This window comes from Nilaparvata lugens, chromosome 3, assembly GCF_014356525.2.
Source record: "Nilaparvata lugens isolate BPH chromosome 3, ASM1435652v1, whole genome shotgun sequence".
Lineage (NCBI taxonomy): Eukaryota > Metazoa > Arthropoda > Insecta > Hemiptera > Delphacidae > Nilaparvata > Nilaparvata lugens.
Genome location: NC_052506.1, coordinates 26643716 through 26662404, shown reverse-complemented (window position 1 = coordinate 26662404; position 18689 = coordinate 26643716). Strand labels below are relative to the sequence as shown.

General features: G+C 35.2%; 3 protein-coding genes across 5 annotated transcripts in view; 1 reads left to right on the top strand and 2 right to left on the bottom strand.

Annotated features, from left to right (window-relative positions):
- The window catches only part of LOC111054026 (rab3 GTPase-activating protein catalytic subunit), a 280846-nt gene that overhangs the window by 155015 nt on the left and 107142 nt on the right, over positions 1-18689 (top strand). The window lies entirely within an intron of this gene.
- LOC120350210 lies at positions 666-4379 on the bottom strand. Its single transcript, XM_039422755.1, has 2 exons — positions 3887-4379; positions 666-778 (listed from the first exon to the last, which is right to left on the bottom strand). Exons 1-2 carry the CDS (start codon positions 4377-4379, stop codon positions 666-668), a joined length of 606 nt encoding a protein of 201 aa, XP_039278689.1.
- Positions 7414-9123, bottom strand: LOC120350209. The gene has a single exon (XM_039422754.1). It carries the CDS (start codon positions 9121-9123, stop codon positions 7414-7416), a length of 1710 nt encoding a protein of 569 aa, XP_039278688.1.

Below are 18689 nucleotides of genomic sequence, written 5' to 3'. Positions count from 1 at the left end.
GATTAAAATTCAGTAACACTAAACTTAGAAATGAACTTTGCTTTGATAACTTTGAGCACCATGTACAAAAATAGTAAACGATATGGGTAGGCCCCACAATTTGTTCAAATGAAAGTTATACTTACAGCCCCTGAAGTGTGATAAAATATTCATTTCCTCTTTCACTTGATTTTTAATTCAAAATTGCGTGTGTATCAAATTGATACTTGCGGTCTTATATGTCAATTACGTGTGTATCAGAATTATACATGCAGCCTCATGATGAAAAGTTTTGTATTATTCATTGGGAAGTGATGTTGAAAAATTATTATATTTGCAAAATCGCTATTCTATTTACAAATAAGTAGTTCAAATTGAAATGAAAACAAAAATAAATAAATCAAGTTATTTACAGAGATAGCCTACAAAAGCATGATGGGTGCCTCAAATGTTTCTTTTTCAATATGCACAACTTCGACCCAAAATAATGTCAACTTATTTATTTGCATAACAGTTGTGAATATTGAAAAAAAAACATTCGAGGCACATGTATTTATGTTTCTCACATTGAGGACAAGATGTCTTCACTTGTTTACTCTTTTTTAGAGCTTCTTGCTGGCCAATGATTCGTAGCTAGCATTACATATCTCTCTCTCTCTCTCTCTCTCTCTCTCTCTCTCTCTCTCTCATCCCCATATTCTCAACAAGTTTGTGGTTGTGCCTTCGACTGCCTTGAGGAACAGCGACTTGTTGAACAGGAACTTGATGTTCTTCCAGGATGGCTCGCACAATAGACTGCCTGAAATCCGTCATCGACATCTTTGGTTGTCCAGACATAATATAAATTCAATGACTGTTGATTACTTTTGTGTTAGTCATAAGTTCAAATGATACTTTCCTAAGTCATTTCAGCCGTCTGCGCAAAGAGTTTAAATATGAAAATGCTTGATCAGACAAATCCTTTTGCTGCATTATAAATAAAAAAAAAGATTATATTCTACAATAGTTGAAGGATTCATCAATGTCCTTCCACCAATTTATATTACCTCAACCATTTTGGGTATGGCTTTGGTCATCAAAAATAAAACATTAATTTCTATTATCAAACCATTTTCCAACAAGAATGTTTCCATTTTGTAGTGATTTCATTTCTCCTCTCCTCAATTTGGCCTTGAAGATTGCAGGTGGGTTCCCCTTCTTATCAACCCTAAGAGTCCCCGCTAAGTGGGTCCTCTTCTCCAAAAGTTGTTCTGCGAGTTGAATGCTGGTGTAGAAATTGTCCATGTAAAACATGCACCCTTCTTACAATAATGGCCTCAAGAACTCAAGTACCACTTTTGTGGTTTTTGTTAGTTCACCAGGTGGCTCATAATCCTCTCTCCCGGCATAAACTTTGTTAAACCACTTGCCAAACAAAGTTTGTAAACCTTGACACTATATCTATGATGTTTGTTTGAAATATATTGTCAGAATCGTAGACACCCCCTAAATGTTATCATAGATTCATCAATAGTTACCATTTCAAGGTGAAATAAAAATATGTCAATTCCACAAAGTTTTTATTTGAGTCCAAACTAGTTTCGATGCACTTGGCATCATCATCAGTGGTAGACTGAGGAAACTGGAAATTTTATAGGGGAAGGAAACTCAGTTCAGGTGTGACAACACAAAATGTAATTCAAATATTAAAACCAAAATTAATGTTAATGATAGTTAATAAGCTAAATAGACTACTGTAGTATATGTTCTAACATAAATTATGGAATCAGATTTAAGAATATGGAATATATTTAATATTAAATACAAAAACTTAACCTAGCTGATTTGATATGTAGGCTATGTGACCAAAATCCTTATTACCTAAATATGACTCTTATATTTAGAGCTATTATCTATAGCCAACCACAATAATTTTGGTGAAATATAATTATTATGAATCTAAACAAAACTGTGTTAATTGAACATCAAAAAATTAATAATAAACCACCAAAACAAACATACCTTATACCTAACTTTTCAAGAATTCACTGTACTGTACATAGCCTGGAGCTATAAGAAAATTGTGTGATCAATCTGTTAATCAAACATAGCCTCTAATGGAAATAAAGTATAAATAAAAAATAAACTAAACCTGACTGTTCATATGTATAGCCTATATGAACCATTTTCTATTTATACCTTGAAAGTTATTATTTAAAAAATCAGAATAAAATAAACTAACAACAAACATAACCTATGCCTAACTGTCCAAAATTCAATATACATAATTATGAGAAAATAATACAGTCTATGAGAAATAATAAGGAAATGATTAATTGAGAACTAAATATAACCAAAATAAACAAAAACAATTATTATTAAATGCATAGATGGACCTAACTGTATAGCCTAGAGGAACTACTTTTATTTGCCTAAGTATGTTTAATAATTTTGTCTGGAGCTATTTTCATAGTATTGGTATGAAGTGTTAGATTATAAGAAGAATTTACCCTAATCAAAAAATTAATAGTAAACAATTAACAAACATAACCTATACCTAATTGTTCACGAATTCAATTTACCTAAAGCTATAAGAAAATTGTGTAATCAATCTGTAAATCAAACATAGCCTCCAATAAATATGAATTATAAATAAAATAAACTAAACCTGACTGTTTATATGTATAGCTTATATAAACCATTTTCTATTCACATCTTGAAAATTATAATTAAAAATAAAAATAAACTAACAACAAACATAACCTATAGCCTATATAAACCGTTTTCTATTTACATCTTGGAAAATTATCATTTAAAAATAAAAATAAACTGACAACAAACATAACCTATGTCTAACTGGTCAAAATTCAATATTTGAATTCATTTGCCTGAATATGTCTAATAATTTTGTCTGGAGCTACTTCTATAGTAGGCTACTGGTATGGAATGCTGGATTATAAGAAGAATTTAGTTATGGGGCAAGCATCAAAATTTGTTTGATCATTCAAGCTAACTGTTGATGGATCCCTTTCAAGTTTTTGTATTTCCATGGCTTCTTGTGAGTTGAGTAGCCTGCCTTTGTTGGAGAAATGTAAATATTGTATTTGGAAGCTGTCTGTAAGGTTGTGATTATTTTCTATTAGGTGGTTGGCAAAGTTGGAATCTGTTTTTCCCATTTTGAGTGAGTTTATATGTTCTTTGATTCTTTCCTTGGACTTACGTCCCATTTATCCCACATAACAAGCATTGCAGTCTTGACAATTCAACTTGTAAACTCCACTCTTGTCTTCTGAATTTATTTTATCTTTTGAGCTGTTAAGGAGGTTGTTCAACAGTGGTTTTGAAGAGTATGCAATTTTGAAACCTTTCCTTTTCAAGGTTTGTCCTACTTTTTCAGAAATTTTGCCTATGTAAGGTAGGGTTATCCAAGTCCTATCTTCTATGATGCTCTTGGTTGTGGGGAAGACTGCTCTTATGGACTTATTCAACATTACTTTATGCAAAATACTGTCAACCAATTTGTAATTATATCCATTATTTACAGCTAACTGTTTAATTATTCCTAATTCTTCCAAAAACAAGGTTTTATCCATGGGAACTGAAACTAATCTATTGATGAAACTATTGAAGGAGGCTAGTTTGTGACCTATTGGGTGGGAAGAGTTGTTTGCTATTAGTGTGTCACACTGTGTGGGTTTTCTGTGAATTGAAAATCTGTGAGAATCATTAGCTCTTTGTATTTTGAGATCTAAGAAGTTGATTGTCCCATTTCTCTCTTTCTCTATAGAAAATGTTATGTTGTTATCAAAGTTGTTCAGGAAATTGTGGAATTTTTCTAATTGCCTATCTGTTCCTTTCCATAAGCACAATATATCATCAACATACCTGTACCAATAGCCTATTTTGTTGGTGAATGGGTTGTTGTTACTGTCCATAATTTGTTTTTCTAAATTGTCCTTATAGATGTCTGATAGCAATGGTGAAAGTGGTGAGCCCATTGCTAGACCTGTCACTTGTCTGAAAAAAATTCCATCAAACTTGAAAAAATCTTGACCTGTACACAGTTTTAGGCAGTTCATGAAATCTTGTGTCTGGTTGTCTCCAATATTTGCTTCTTTGATGATAGATTCTGCAATGTTCATACTTTCCTTAACAGGCACACTGGTGAAGAGGTTTTTCACATCAAAGGAAACCAGTTTGTTGGTACTTTGAAGCTTTATGTCTTGTATCTTCTCAATCAAATCACTTGAATTCCTTATTGAGTAGGTGGGCTTGAATGCTGTGTAGCTCCTGAAGAGGATGTTGAGTTTGTAGGCCAGTTTTGATGTTGGTGAGTTTATGCCTGATACAACTGGTCTGATAGGTATGCCTGGTTTATGAATTTTAGGTAGTCCAAAAAGGCGTGGTGTTTGGGGGTTCATCACTGTAACTTTTTTGATTTTACATTGGTTGTTGAATAAAGCTTTAGATTTGTTCACAGTTGTTCTTACCAATCTATTGCAATTAAGAGTTGGGTCTACTGGAATTCATTGAAAGTTGTTTTCTCCCATAAATGCTGTAACGTTGTCAATGTAATCATCCTTCTTGATAATAACAGTTGAGTTGCCTTTATCTGCTTTTGTGATGATGAGGTTATCCCTATCTACTTTCTGATGAATTGACTTCATAACCTTCCTAACCCTACCACTATCCATAAACGTTTTCTGAGGAATCTTTGTGTCCTTCATTATGTTAGCAGATTTTATACTGAGCAGTTTGTTTTTGACTATCTCTTCATGTTTTTCCAAGTTGGCTGCTAGAAGTAGAATATTACTTTTTGTAGATTGGTCCACACAAAATTTCTTTCCTCTGCCTAACAGGTTCATCTCTTCTTTATTGAAATTAGAGTTGGAGAGGTTAATGACTCTATTTGCAAATTTGAATTTCTCTGTTGGTGAAATAGGTTGTGGTTCCCTATTGAGTTGTTGTTGCATTAAAACATGGATTTTTCTTTTTTGAATTTCTGATTTCACCTTAATATGGAGAAATTCCACAACATCTCTGTGCAAAGTGTTAATGTTACCATTTCACCTGGATCATACATCATCATGAACTTCTCATTCAGAACACTCAACAAATGTTGAATTTCATGGAGTCAACTTCCGGGTGGGCATTCTGAATTATCTGCGAAATGTATGAATTTCAATAGTGATTCAATTCTGTTTCTGGAGATAAATTTACTGACATCATTCCTACACAGAATATCTGTTGACCAGTAGAGTCTCAGAGAAGGTTTTTTATCCAGCCCCATCCATATGATCTAATAGAGCTAAAAATAATCGCATCACTTCAACTGTTGTATTATACCATGAATTCAATCTACTATGCACTATGGGGTCCTATTTCTTCCAATACTATTTTTCTGATTATAAAATCATTTGCAAATAAATTTGTATTTGATACTGTCCATAATTTCGTAATCTATGAACAGCTTGAAAAATCAATTGGCTCCCGAATTGTATTTTGAAGCAAATTCTGGCATTCAAAAGAAATTGAATTCATCTTCTCACAATCAAAATGTAAAAGATTGCTTTCTCTCGCAGCATTGTTTTCCATTGCCCAAGAATCCTTTGAAATCACTGCTGTCGGAGTCACTTGGATCAGGACATCTGCAATCTCTTCTTCCTCCAATTCGTTATTCATATCTTCTGTAACAATAAAATGAAACAAACTATTTTAGTCTATGAACAAATGAATATGCTTCATCAATTTTCAAATCAACATTGACAACTGAAAAGCTTGAAATCAATGAAACACATAACCTAATCTCAGACTACCAATAACTAGTACAGTAGGTACATTACTACCAACAGTAGTCCGAAACATAATGTATTTTATAACCTATAGACCAACGATAATAATGTAATATGACATTTTTGTAAACATTAATTGTCGAAGAAGCCAGATCAGAAAACACAACTGTAGCTTGAAAACAATGAACTCTGACATTATACCCTTGAATTGAACATGTAGGATAATGCTGAATTTTCATAATGAATTAGGATGAATGATACAAACTTAGTGAATTCGATATTGTTTTCCCTTGTGATGCTTTTAGCCATTGTTTCAGTGGATATTTTTTTTCAAATGTATTATTCCATGACTTGGAATCTTTCATTTTCCACTTTTGATTAGTTCTACTTGGAACTTGTTGTGATTCCCTGCAGGATGAAGCATGAGTTCTGCAAACTGCTCTAATGTATATATCCTTTCAGTTTTTTTTTTATTTTCCTCTTAATGACACTGAAGTCACAATCACAAGAAAGATATGAATTTCCCAAAATTGTGAAGTACCTAGTGACATAATTATGCTGTCAAATCTTCCAGTTTCACTAGGGCAAGGAATAGCCTAAGGACCACATTATAGTTGGTTATATTACAGCCACATCTCTTATTGATTCTTTATTCACACTTTTCTTCCACAATTTTTTCAACTTGCTTTTTTTAAGATCTAATAGTGCATGATTGTGTGCAAAATGTGCAAAGTGCAAAATGCCACTTTGATTAGAACTCATTTTTACTTCTTAAAAATTGTATAATTGGGTATAGAAGAATGAATGATTGAGTTGTAAGTTCAAACCTGATTGAGTGGACTAAAGAAACATTTATAAAAAAGAAAATAATTGTTCAATCTTGTTCCTAGCCAAATACTGCCATATGGAGATTTAGAATATAGTAGCAAATAAAATATGATCATACTAAAAAGCCGGAATAAGGTGAAATTAGAACCAATAGTAACAGAGTAACAAGTGCTAATTTTATTATTTTCTATTAGTTATAAATATAGAAATTGGCCATTTTTCGTGTATTGGAATATGGGCTCTAGTAGGGGAGACCGGGGTAATGGCGCCACCTTAAGCTAATACAATTATTTTATTACCTTAGAGATAAGTTTAAACAATCAAAACTTCTTTGTTAGCTTTATCACTCACCTATTGATACTTCATTATTTGTTCAGTTATGTATCTACTAAGGATCATTGTTGAAATTTTTTTTTCAAATATTATGCATGATGGCGGCATTACCCCGGGACTTGGGGTAATGCTGCCATTGGACCGGGGTAATGACGCCACACCTTTTAAAAGTAACAGAAACAGATCATCAAGGGAAATCATGAACATTATTAGCTTCACAAGTGCTTTATTTGTCTGAATAATTGTATTTAAAAATGATATAGAATGTAATGAATGTTAAAAGAAAGTGACAGGCTACATCCTTCTCAATTCTAACAAAAGTTAAGGTAAGTAAAAACAAATAATATTGTCAGATCCACAAATTAGTTTATTTGAAAACCATACTTAAGTTTCAATGCTCAAGTTTCAAATAAACTAATTTGTGATCTGACAATATTTGTTTTTACTTACCTAAATTATGGATAAGTTCCACAAAATCTCTGACAAAAGTGTAGCCTAAATTCTAGCAAAAGTCACAAATATAATTTTTGGCACTATCAGCACCGCTGCATTCAGCATGTGCCCACTTCCCACACTTTGTGCATCTGTACCAAAGTTCATTATGGCCAAATTCTCCACAAACAAGACAAATATCTACATTTGCATCAGAAATATTGAATGTATCGTCATCCTCATTGTCATCACAAATGTCTTTCAGGGGAACGTCCTCTTCATCTGAAGTTGAAGATTCAAAACTAATAAGACGGCGACATTTGATTTTCTTCTTCAATATCTTCCCTTTTGTTCCTTCTTCTTTCTTCACTTTAACAATAGCGGATTTTTTAATTTTCTTGTCAGGGTTCAGGATTTTTGTGGCATCTCTTTTTCTTTTTGCATCTTTCTTTGCAGCTTTATCTTTTTTCTTTGCTTCAGCTTCTTCTAAAACTGTTTTCATCGGTGTTCCTGTGACTATTGAAGAATGCAATTTCCGGTCAGTGTTGGATTTCAACTTGGCTTCTGCAATTTTAGGAATTGGTGAGAATTTATACAATGCTTTCATGAACGTAACTCCTGATGATCCTGGAAGGTTCACTTCAGCAGTAGGAGCAGTAGCTGTAGTCTTCTCCTGGTTGACCTCTGATGCTTTTATGAACGTAACTCCTGATGGTCCTGGAAGGTTCACTTCAGCAGTAGGAGCAGTAGCTGTAGTCTTCTCCTGGTTGACCTCTGATGCTTTTATGAACGTAACTCCTGATGGTCCTGGAAGGTTCACTTCAGCAGTAGGAGCAGTAGCTGTAGTCTTCTCCTGGTTGACCTCTGATGCACGCTGCACTGGGGCTTCAAAGGTATCCTCTGGCTCATCATCAACGAGCTGTGTGTCTCGATGCTGTACTGCAGTGAACTCGTTGTCATCAAACTTTTTAGGGTTCAGAGGATATATGCCTGTGGTCTTGAATCCAGATACACCCTTCTCAAGTGTAGCTACACTCATGTATGCTTTATTGAAAATGTAAGCAATGTCATAGGGAGTTATTTTCTGGTACGAATTGGCCCTCATAAATTTGTCGCATTCATTGTTGAAAGATTTTTTCAGAGGCCCATAAAATGACACATCTAGGGGTTGAATTTTGTGTGAGGTGTGAGGAGGGATTGACACGATGTGGATGTGATTCAAACGGCAATAGTTGTATGTGTTCAACGAAATGTGGCTCCCATGGTTGTCGAGCAACAGCAAAACCGGATCTTCCGCAGTGGGTTTACAAAACTTTTTGAAGTGTTCCAACCATTCATGAAAAAGGTCCTCATTAGACCAGCCATTGTGCGAACATCTGTAGAGGGCTCCTACTGGACCACCTCTCTCAAGCAAAGGTGACATCCTTTTCCTAGGATATATAATCATTGGGGGAACATATGTGCCTGAAGCACTGAAGCAACATATCACGGTTATATTACGGCCCCTCTCCCAGCTTATAGCACCACCAACTTGCTTTTGTCCCTTAGGACCAAGAATCTGTCCAGGTTTTTGCACAGTTGAGATTCCTGTCTCGTCCATATTATAGATTCTGTCTGCTCCAAATTTGAATTTGTCGACAACTGTTGTCAGGTTTGAAAAGAATAGACCAACTTCATCTTTGTTGAAACCAACAACTCTACTCAGACTCGTTGGTGATGGCTTTCTCAAAGTAATTTTATTTCTGTTACGAAACCCATGTGCCCAGTCCTCACCTGCCATTTTCTTGTCTCTGTTGAAATTGTGTTGAATTTTAAGTTCCTCAGCAAGATTATAAGCCAGGCGCCTGAGGTCAGTTAGAGTTATGCCACAAAAAACATTAGCCAAATCCAGAACCCTCTTTGCTAGGAGTTTTTGTTGTTCATCATTGAACACTTTATTCCTTCCCAATGATGGCTTTGAAGTGTCATTGGATTTTATATGACCTCTTAAAGTGGATCTTGGAATACCAAATTGTATTGCCACACTTTTTACAGATTTTCCCTCAGAGACTTGTCGAATGGCTTCAACCAGCTGCTCCTCTGTCCAATTGGCTTTCTCAGTTGTCCGCTTTCTTGCACGAACCATCTAAAAAAGCAAAATGGGCAATGTAGGCCATGAAAAAATATTTTTTTCACTCACCTGGGGTAATGGCGCCACCTTGGCAAGGTGGCGCCATTACCCTGGGTGACATGGCGTCATTACCCCAGTCCGACATATTGGCAAAAACACATCAACCAGAAGTGAAGCTTCTGTTAGTCTGGATGTCTGTGTATATGGAAATTTAGCTAAATAACTAAAGATTTCTGTAGTATACTTAGATAAAGCTGTTTTTACTGTCTAAAGAGTACTCACCTTAACAATAAGATGCCTTCAAATTAGAAGAAAATGAAGAAATTTTAGTAAATTTATCCTCTATCGAAACAAGCCACAGCAAAGGTTCTGCCACTATCAGACTGAGCAATACCAACCTCGGTGCACAAAATTCCCTTCACAGAGTGCTCATACTGCCAACCGCTTTTCTTTAAGCTGGGGTGGCGCGATTGCCCCTTGTGGCGCAATTACCCCGGTCTCCCCAACAATCTCCCCTACACTCAACAATAAATTTTCCACTTTTCGAACGAATTTGACCTATGATGCATGATTTTGGACCGCCTTGACGAGCCGAGAAGAATGAAGTGTAGCACGATGAAATCTGAGCATTGTGTCAGAAGTTATAAGTGTTTGAAATTTTGCTCCTTGAGGTGTCCTTAAGCGCGCCTCTCCACTAGGAAATACTGAAATGAAGTGCATCTAACGGGTGGTTCTCATAGAACATAATCTTATGAACTTATTTCATTGTGCGAAATATCAATGTGAAGACTATGTAGTTGGTGATGATGATTGAAGCTGAAAATTAGGTATTTTTCACAATACAAGGAGCATTGTTGTCAGGTGTACCTGGAAATCTATATGAGATAGAGCGCTCTTCCTGATCTCAGATTGTAGAGCACAAAAATACGCCCAGAGGGATTTTGAATTATACATCTAAATGGTAACAATCGGAAGATATTGTTGATCAAAAACTAAAATTCATCAAAATTGATTTTTTCCTCAAATGTCACTCTTTTTTGAAAAATCATAACTCAGTACTCATTGGAGATAGAGAGTTGTGAATGATCTCATTGTATTCAGAATTTCATAATCTAGAAAAAAGGCGAGAGCAAATTTTTCTGTCTGATCACGAGATTTGGCAGAATTAGCTGAAAACTGGAAAATGATCCGAAAATACGAGGTTTTTGGGCCACTCTGTATCTAGCACAAGGAAATTTTGCATGAAGAAATTGGTTCTGGACTTCTCTTATGTACCTAAATAATATATTAGAAAATCAGAACTACAATATGAATTGCAAGCACACCCCCTTTTTTATGTCTATATTGACTGGACTAATGAAGCTATGATGAAGAATTAACCCTTTGACTGCCGAGAGCCGATCTAATCGGCTCTTGTAATCTATGCAAGAACTGCCAGAAGCCGATCACATCGGCTCCACAATTCTATGCAAGAACTGCCAGAAGCCGATCACATCGGCTCCACAATTCTATGCAAGAACTGCCAGAAGCCGATCTCATCGGCTTCGCTATTCTATGCAAGAACTGCCAAGGCTAAATCACAAATTTTGCAGACGTCTAATAGAAAATCTGTAACTTCTTTCATACTGATAGTAGAAATGTGGGTCTTATATCGTTCTTTTTGAAATTTCATGGTCTTGATCATCATGCAAGTAGTGATTTTGAAATTTTACAATATATTCAAGTTTTTCAAGTTTGAAAAAAAATAAAAAAAAATTAATTTTTTTTCAAGTTTGAATCTTTATATTGTAGTTATAAAATTTCTCAAAGTAGAAAACAAATACATGAAATGAATCAGCGTTTTTTGATGAATAAGTCTTGAAAATTTTATTGAAATCAGTTCAATAACAATGATTTGAGGTTTTTTTGTAAACCCTTGTAAAATTGCCAATTTGACATTAGTTAGACATAGGCATAATCATCAGTGATTATTTTTGGGACCTTCTCAAGTATGGTATATTTGTTGCTGGGTTAGAATAATAGAATAATAATAAAGTAATAATAATAGAAAGTAATAGAATAATATGTTGGATAAAAGTCACAAAATATGTACATTTACAATTTACCACACTTAAAACTTGCAGTGATGTTTTGTGATGCAATTCAAGTGCACACCTTTCCTGCACTTCACACACTCAGTCCTTGAACGTTTCCGTTTTCCTTTCGGATTTCTCGGTCCACTACATTCACAACAAATCTTTTCTTTATTGTTCTGAATTTTTTCTACCCCACAGTTACTGGTAGAAGGAGCACCATCTTGCATTACTTGATTTTTTTCAGCAAGTCATTCCTGTGCCAAGCTCTCAATGACATTGATCTGGAATTGAAGTCTGGACATTGGCTTGTCAGTATTCAGTCCGTATAATACATATGAATTCAGAGCCATCCTACCAAAAATATTGAAAACTACTTTTTTCCAATGTTTTGATGCCCTTCTTTCATCTTGATAGGTGTAGAGCATCTGGTCTGTTCCATCTATGCCACCCATTCCATGATTATATTCGTACACAATTTGTGGCTTTTTCTTGATTACTACCCTGCCAGACCTTCTGATAGAGTATTGAATGCTTAGTGTCCTTGCATCGGTAGATAATAAAATGAACTGGGACTTATTGGTTGATTTTTCTCTGAAAGCCATCATCAGAAGTGGGCCTTTCCTTACGTAAACTTTCTTTCCAACTGGATACTTCCCAAGTAACTTTTTAGGAATACCCTTCCTACCTAGCCTTACAGTTCCTGTTACAAATGTACTTTTTGAATAAAGGTACCTGGCTAGCTTCTTTGTTGTAAAGAAATTGTCCAAATACATATGGTAACCTTTATTCATAAGATTGCACATTTCAAGTAATTTCTTCACAACTGAAAATCCTAAACCATTATTTTCTGTGTCCTCATTCCTTTCCTCATATTTTGCGCCTCGATAGCAATAAAATTGACAGCAGTAGTTGGTTGTAGAGTCACTTAGTACCTATAGTTTTATGCCCCAACGATGGTGTTTTTTCTTTGGGATATACTGTGTGAGAGCAATTCTTTTCTTAGTGCCCACCAATGACTCATCAACTGACAATTTCTTGTAGGGAACATAGAATAAACGGAAGAGCCGATTAGCATGATCAATGAGGGGTTGAAATCTTCCACATGGATCATAGTTTGGTGTGCCATGAGCCACAAGGGTATTGGAATCAACAATGTGGAAAAACTTGAGCATAATTTGGAAACGATTTCTGGAAAACATTTTTTGGAACCATTGAATACTTTGAGAGGAGGAAGTGAATCACTAGCTTTCAATTGATGGCTTCTGACATAAGCCTATATTCATAATAACTGAGATGAACCCCTTCATTTCAGCCACAGTCACATTAGTCCAATCACATAACCGACTATGTGGTGAAATTGCCATACCTGAATTCAAAAACTGATGAGCATATCTATTGGTCTCTCGTACAAAAGTTTCCAACAAAGCCAAGGAAAAAAATAAATAGAATTTTCAATTGGAGAGGAATTTCGTGAGGGACAATGCTTTGGTACAGATTGTTCACCAAAATTGAAGGAGTATACATAGCCTACATCTTCTTCATCATTTATCTCCTCCCAATCACTGCTGTCAGGACTAGCTTGCCATTGTCCTCTAAATGTAGGTCTAGTTCTACCCCTGCCACCCACAACTTTTTGCCTTACTCTCCTATTCACTGCTAGGCCTACTTCAGGCTCAGTCTCTTCATCTGAACTACTAACAAATGGACGTGGCACAGGTCTATTTTGTATAGGAATGCTAGGAGGCTCAGTCTCTTCATCTGAACTACTAACAAATGGACGTGGCACAGGTCTATTTTGTATAGGAATGCTAGGAGGCTCAGTCTCTTCATCTGAACTACTAACAAATGGACGTGGCACAGGTCTATTTTGTAGCTCTGAAATTCCTGGTTGAGATCTTCTTCTGAACCAGTCAGTAAATGTTACCTTTTACAGTTTACACCTCTTTTGAATACACACTTCTTTGTTCCAGGATTATCAGAAACATTAGTCTCGTCAAAATTGAACACATTTTGAGGAGGAATTCCCTCCAACTCTTTCTCAATATTATCAAAATAACAGTTCACAATTTCCTGGTCAACGGCACCTCTTTTTGGTGTGATGTTGGTACATTTTCGAACTGTCAACTTATTATTATTTCTCTTGAAAAAAGAAGATGCCCAATCAGGACCAGGGAGGTTGTTTTTAAATGTTGGTACAACCCTACCATGTCTCTGAAGATATCCTCTTGTGATATGTCTTAAATCGTCGTACGACAATGGAAACCCCCACTCCAAACACATTACACAGCATTAGCTCTTCAGCATCACTCAAAACTTTTTGCCCATCATGATTTTTCAATACTTCATGTTTTTTCCCATTCAAACTCAGTGTTCCTTTTGGAATACCATACTTTTCACTGGCTTTGTTTAAAGATACCTGTTTTTCTCTTATTTCTTGAACAGCTTGCAAAAGTGTTTCACGTGAATAATTCTTTATCACCTTCGAACCAACAGTCCGCTTATACGTTCTTGGCATTTTGAAAAATTTCTTTGGTCACTAATGGAAGTTCTTGAGTCACTAATAGAAGTTCTTAGGCCATAACACAACTGTACTTTTATCTCTCAAACAAGAATGACCTGAAACAAAGGAAAAATTGAAAAAAACCACCAACTGAGTGATGGAGGTGCATAGTGTTCAGGTTCACCCCCTGAATAGAGGCAAAAAAAGTATAACAAAAAAAGTATAATGACAAATAAGAATTGAGAAAAATGAAAAAGTACTTGTTTGAAAACAATTTTAACCATCAAAACTTCATTACAAGGCTCCAAAGTAGCTCTGGTAAAATATTCTACTTATAAATCCCAAAGGTTATTCTTCCACACACCAAAGTTGTAAGCAAAATTTTTCCATGTAAAAAATAACGTTTAGATATATATTTTTTTAGCATTTTAAACGTTTCATAGAGGCCAAATAACAACATAAATCAATATCCCAAGGCTTGGGCAAGCAAACAAAAATAATTGATATACAATAAGTTCATGAGTTTAAGATAGAAATAAAATTTAATGATTTCTTAGTTTTTGTTCATCTTCACCCCGGTTGACGGTATCCCTTTTTGAATGTTTGAAGGAGCTTCTAGATGAGAGTGGCCCCATCAAAAAACACTTACATTAGAACTCCTTGGATCATTAACTCCTTCAGATGCGGTTTAGTATGCGTCAAACCGATCTTTGGTCAGAGTGTACACCGCGTCATCACTCCACTGCTACCCACCCACACATCATTCCCTTCTCTTCCTTAAACAGTTTTTCGCGCTCCCCTTTTCTCACTAATGTAGTATACGTCACAATCATATTTCTCGCACGCACGCTCAAGATCGCGAGTCTGACACACTATGCTCAGACTATACACCATGTTATAATACCACTGTTATACATGTCATCATGCCTCGGGAGGGGCGAATCCGTAACGGGATCCTACCCTTATATCACGCCTACCGGAATAATATGCTACACCACCGCTACTCTCCCACACATCATTCCCTCTCTTCTAGTTCAGGCAATGCATGCTCAAAAAAGGGTGTAGATGGAAAAGTTTGGAAGACAATTTTTCACCCCGCAGTCCTGTTTAGCGTAGTGAGGAGGTAAACATATCAAAAGTCCCCTTCCCAACCCTCTGTGATAAGTGGGTGGGGGTGGTTCAGAGGTACCATTTTTTGGCTTCTCGCATATATATATATATTCGAAAATTATGCATTTTACAACATAAATAATTAAAGCTTGCATAATTTCCTACAATATTGATTTAACGACTTTTTCTATATCTCTTACACTTCTAGAGATATCCGCTCTGAAAGATGTGACATTTCTTAAAAAGACACATATTCCTTCGATTTCTCGCTATTTTTGCTCTTATAACTTTTTTAATATCGATGGGGAAAATCCATGCTGATCATGACCTTATAGAGAATAAAATTCTTCTCAATTTGATGTATAATTTCACAAGTTTACGCACATCCCCACGACTGTTGCAGAAGCTTCAGTGTTGAGTGTGAGATCTTCAGTTATGCAAAAATAGACCAATTGACAAAGGTATTTGGAGAGAATGTTTTGAAAACAATTTTTGACTTCGCAGCTTTGTTGGGACATGTTAGGGGGTGAACGTGTCAAAAGTCCTCATCCCTATCCCTCTAGCCCGTCTATTGAAGGTGTGAAACTGCTAAGTTGCAGAGTTGGAAATTCCACCCCCCACATTGAATCTGCTATAACAATAGAAGGAAAACATGAAATAGTGCAATAATACATCTTAGTTTTTCAAGTAAGTGAACCAGTGAATGACCAATTAAGAGATGCTACTCACCCTTTTCTCCTGAAACAATCGTCTTCTTCCATTCTATCTTATGGAACCAGTGTTATTTTCTTTTCAATAACCTCACTTCTCATTTGGACCAGTTGAGAATTGTTAAAAGATTCAAGAGAATCTCTGAAAACATCATTATGTGACCTAAGTCAGTGAGCTAATAGGTGACCGGGGTTGTTCCAGTGTATGACCCCCATTCAGTACCAGTGAATGACCAGTCATTCATGCATCGGTCATTTACCGGCAATCAGGCAATAATTGAGAATAGGTAGTATTTAAATAGGCCTATCCTTTAAAAATAAACAAAACTACATTATAGAATCAGCACCTTTTTAATGTTTGAATATTCAAAATTGAGAACATAATTTCTAAAGGTCAGAATTGTCAAAGTTGAGATCTTATATAAGCATATGGTGTCGCAGTGGTTAAGGCAACCGAACAAAGTCAACTAATTGATCTATTCAAAACGTATGTACAAGTATACACATAAAAAGAGCCTACCAATGTGTATTTGTCATAATATTAGAAGAAAAAATCAATAAACATAAAACTAACAACTAAAAATTTAGATGTTGATGTATAACGGTATCTAGACAAGGCCTACATAATGTTTTAACAAGATTATCAACATATGAACAGAGAAAACAGGCTACATAAAACACTAGACACCAAAAAATTAATAACATTGTTGGGAAATAAAATACTATATAGAAATGCAATGGGCTTTACATAATTAAAAAGAATGGACATGTAAAAACATGAAGCAACTAGCCTATTCAAAATCAAAATATTCATTAAATTCATAACAGACAAACAGTTAAAACTATATGTTGACCACATTTTTGATGTATAAAAGCCTAGACTAGGTCTACATTTAAAGATAACTCTACCAAGATCATTAGCAAATGAATAGAGAAAACCGGCTAGATTGCACAGTGAATAAAATTAATATAGTTGAGAAATGTAATAGGCTAAGAAATATAGAAATATGTATAGAAATTTAATAATCTAAAACAACATAATAAAATTCAAAAAAGAAATAGGTATAAAAAATTCAAGCAACTAGTCTATTTTACATAAAAATATTTAACAAATTCATATCAAACAATAAAATAATGCAATGTAGACCACAACTTTTGATATATAAAAGCCTAGGCAAGGCTATATAAAAGTTATTTTACCAAAATCTTCAACACATCAACTCAGAAGCTCCAATCTCAACTCACGTACTCGTGCTTGAAATATAGTTAGAAAATAAGAATACAATCTAAAAAGTAAAATAAATTGAACATGGAAAAATTGAAGTGAATAGCCTATTATTGTTAGATATGAAAGTACTACTGAAAATAGAATTCTACAATTCGAAATTAAAATTCAAGGAATTCATAGAATACAAACAATCCATCATTTTCATTCTCTGGAGGGTGAATCTTTTATACTATGTTACACTCATCATACCACAATTGCTCTTTGTCATGGGGAGAATAAAATCGAGAACTTCTCCCCAGTCTTACAAACTTCTTTATTTTGTATTGATTTGGATTACTTTTTCTCTCAATTATTTGTCCAGAAATTCTATTTTCAGGAGTACCTTCATACCTAACAATAACAAAATCATCAACATTGAAGCTGTTATCATCCTCTCTTGTGACAGTACTGGAAGGTTTTGGTAGAATTCTTGGTAGATTAGAGGAAGTTGAAGGTGACAGGGTCAATTCTGGTAGGTCTCCTTGAGTTTTTAGTTTCTTCGCTTTACTTTTCTGTGACTGATTAAGCTTCCTTCTATTTCCTTTCTTCTGTTTCTCAGACTCCTTAGCTGCTTTTGCTTCCTCTCGTTTTTCTTTTTTATTTTTGCTTCAGTCTCTTTGCTTTCTTTCTCCATCGTTTTATTTTCATGAAATGCTTCCCATCTACTTGAAGTGACAGCAAATGGCACTCTCTCTTGCATTCTTCATCTCTTCTTTGATGACATCTCAGTCACTGGCCAATGTAAATATTTGCTCCATGGATTCGTGTCAGTATCATCATGTTGCTCAGAATCATCAGTTAATTTGGACTTCATGGTAGAAACAACTTGTGAAGCTGGTTCCTCATTTGAAGTTTCAATAACACTACATTTTTGAAGATCCACATTTTCAACAGTCTTGTGACTGTTGTCAGATGAAGTCCTAGGATGCATATCAACTTCAGCACTATTATGAACAATAACTTCCACAGCTGGCTCCTCACACAAAATTCTAGACAAACTGCTCTCATGCAGTCCTGTTTGCTCCTGCGCATCTTCAAAAGAGATGAGGACATCTGATAAATTGATAATTTCCTCCATAGGCCTTCCTGTTGTTGCTGGTTCTCCATCATTTTCAACAGTCACTGCACAGTCTGCCCTTTGAAGATCACCTGCCTTTTCTTTTATTCTTCTCCAAATTTGGAAAATAATTCTCAATTCAGGTTCAATTTCACGTTCATCTACATTTTTATCAACAGCAGTCACAAAACTCACTCTTGTCTCCTCACTCATTTCCCTTTCCAAAACTTTACAAGCTGTTTTGTATTCATCTCTGGAGCACTGCATCTCTGGATCATCTGTGGGCCTACACTCCAGTCTGGGCCTATCAGGAATACATTTTGTGTAGTCCACTCTATCAGGGTTGAAGGGGTAGATCCCACAAGCTTTGAACCCATTTTTGGTTGACTCTTGGGTTATAGATCTGAATGCCTCTTGGAACAGTTGAGCAAAATTCAATCTAGATACAGATTTTTTTTGTCTCTTGCTTGAACTTATGAACACTCTTCTTCCATGCTGACTTCAACGGCTTAAATAT

Excerpts from the sequence above, each read along its gene's own strand:
- LOC120350210 (XM_039422755.1), bottom strand. The coding sequence starts at position 4,379 with ATGAACCCCCAAACACCACGCCTTTTTGGACTACCTAAAATTCATAAA. Across the intron at positions 779-3,886 it reads AGAAAAACAAATTATGGACA|GCAGTCTATTGTGCGAGCCA; the intron begins GTAACAACAACC and ends GACGGATTTCAG.
- LOC120350209 (XM_039422754.1), bottom strand. The coding sequence starts at position 9,123 with ATGGCAGGTGAGGACTGGGCACATGGGTTTCGTAACAGAAATAAAATT.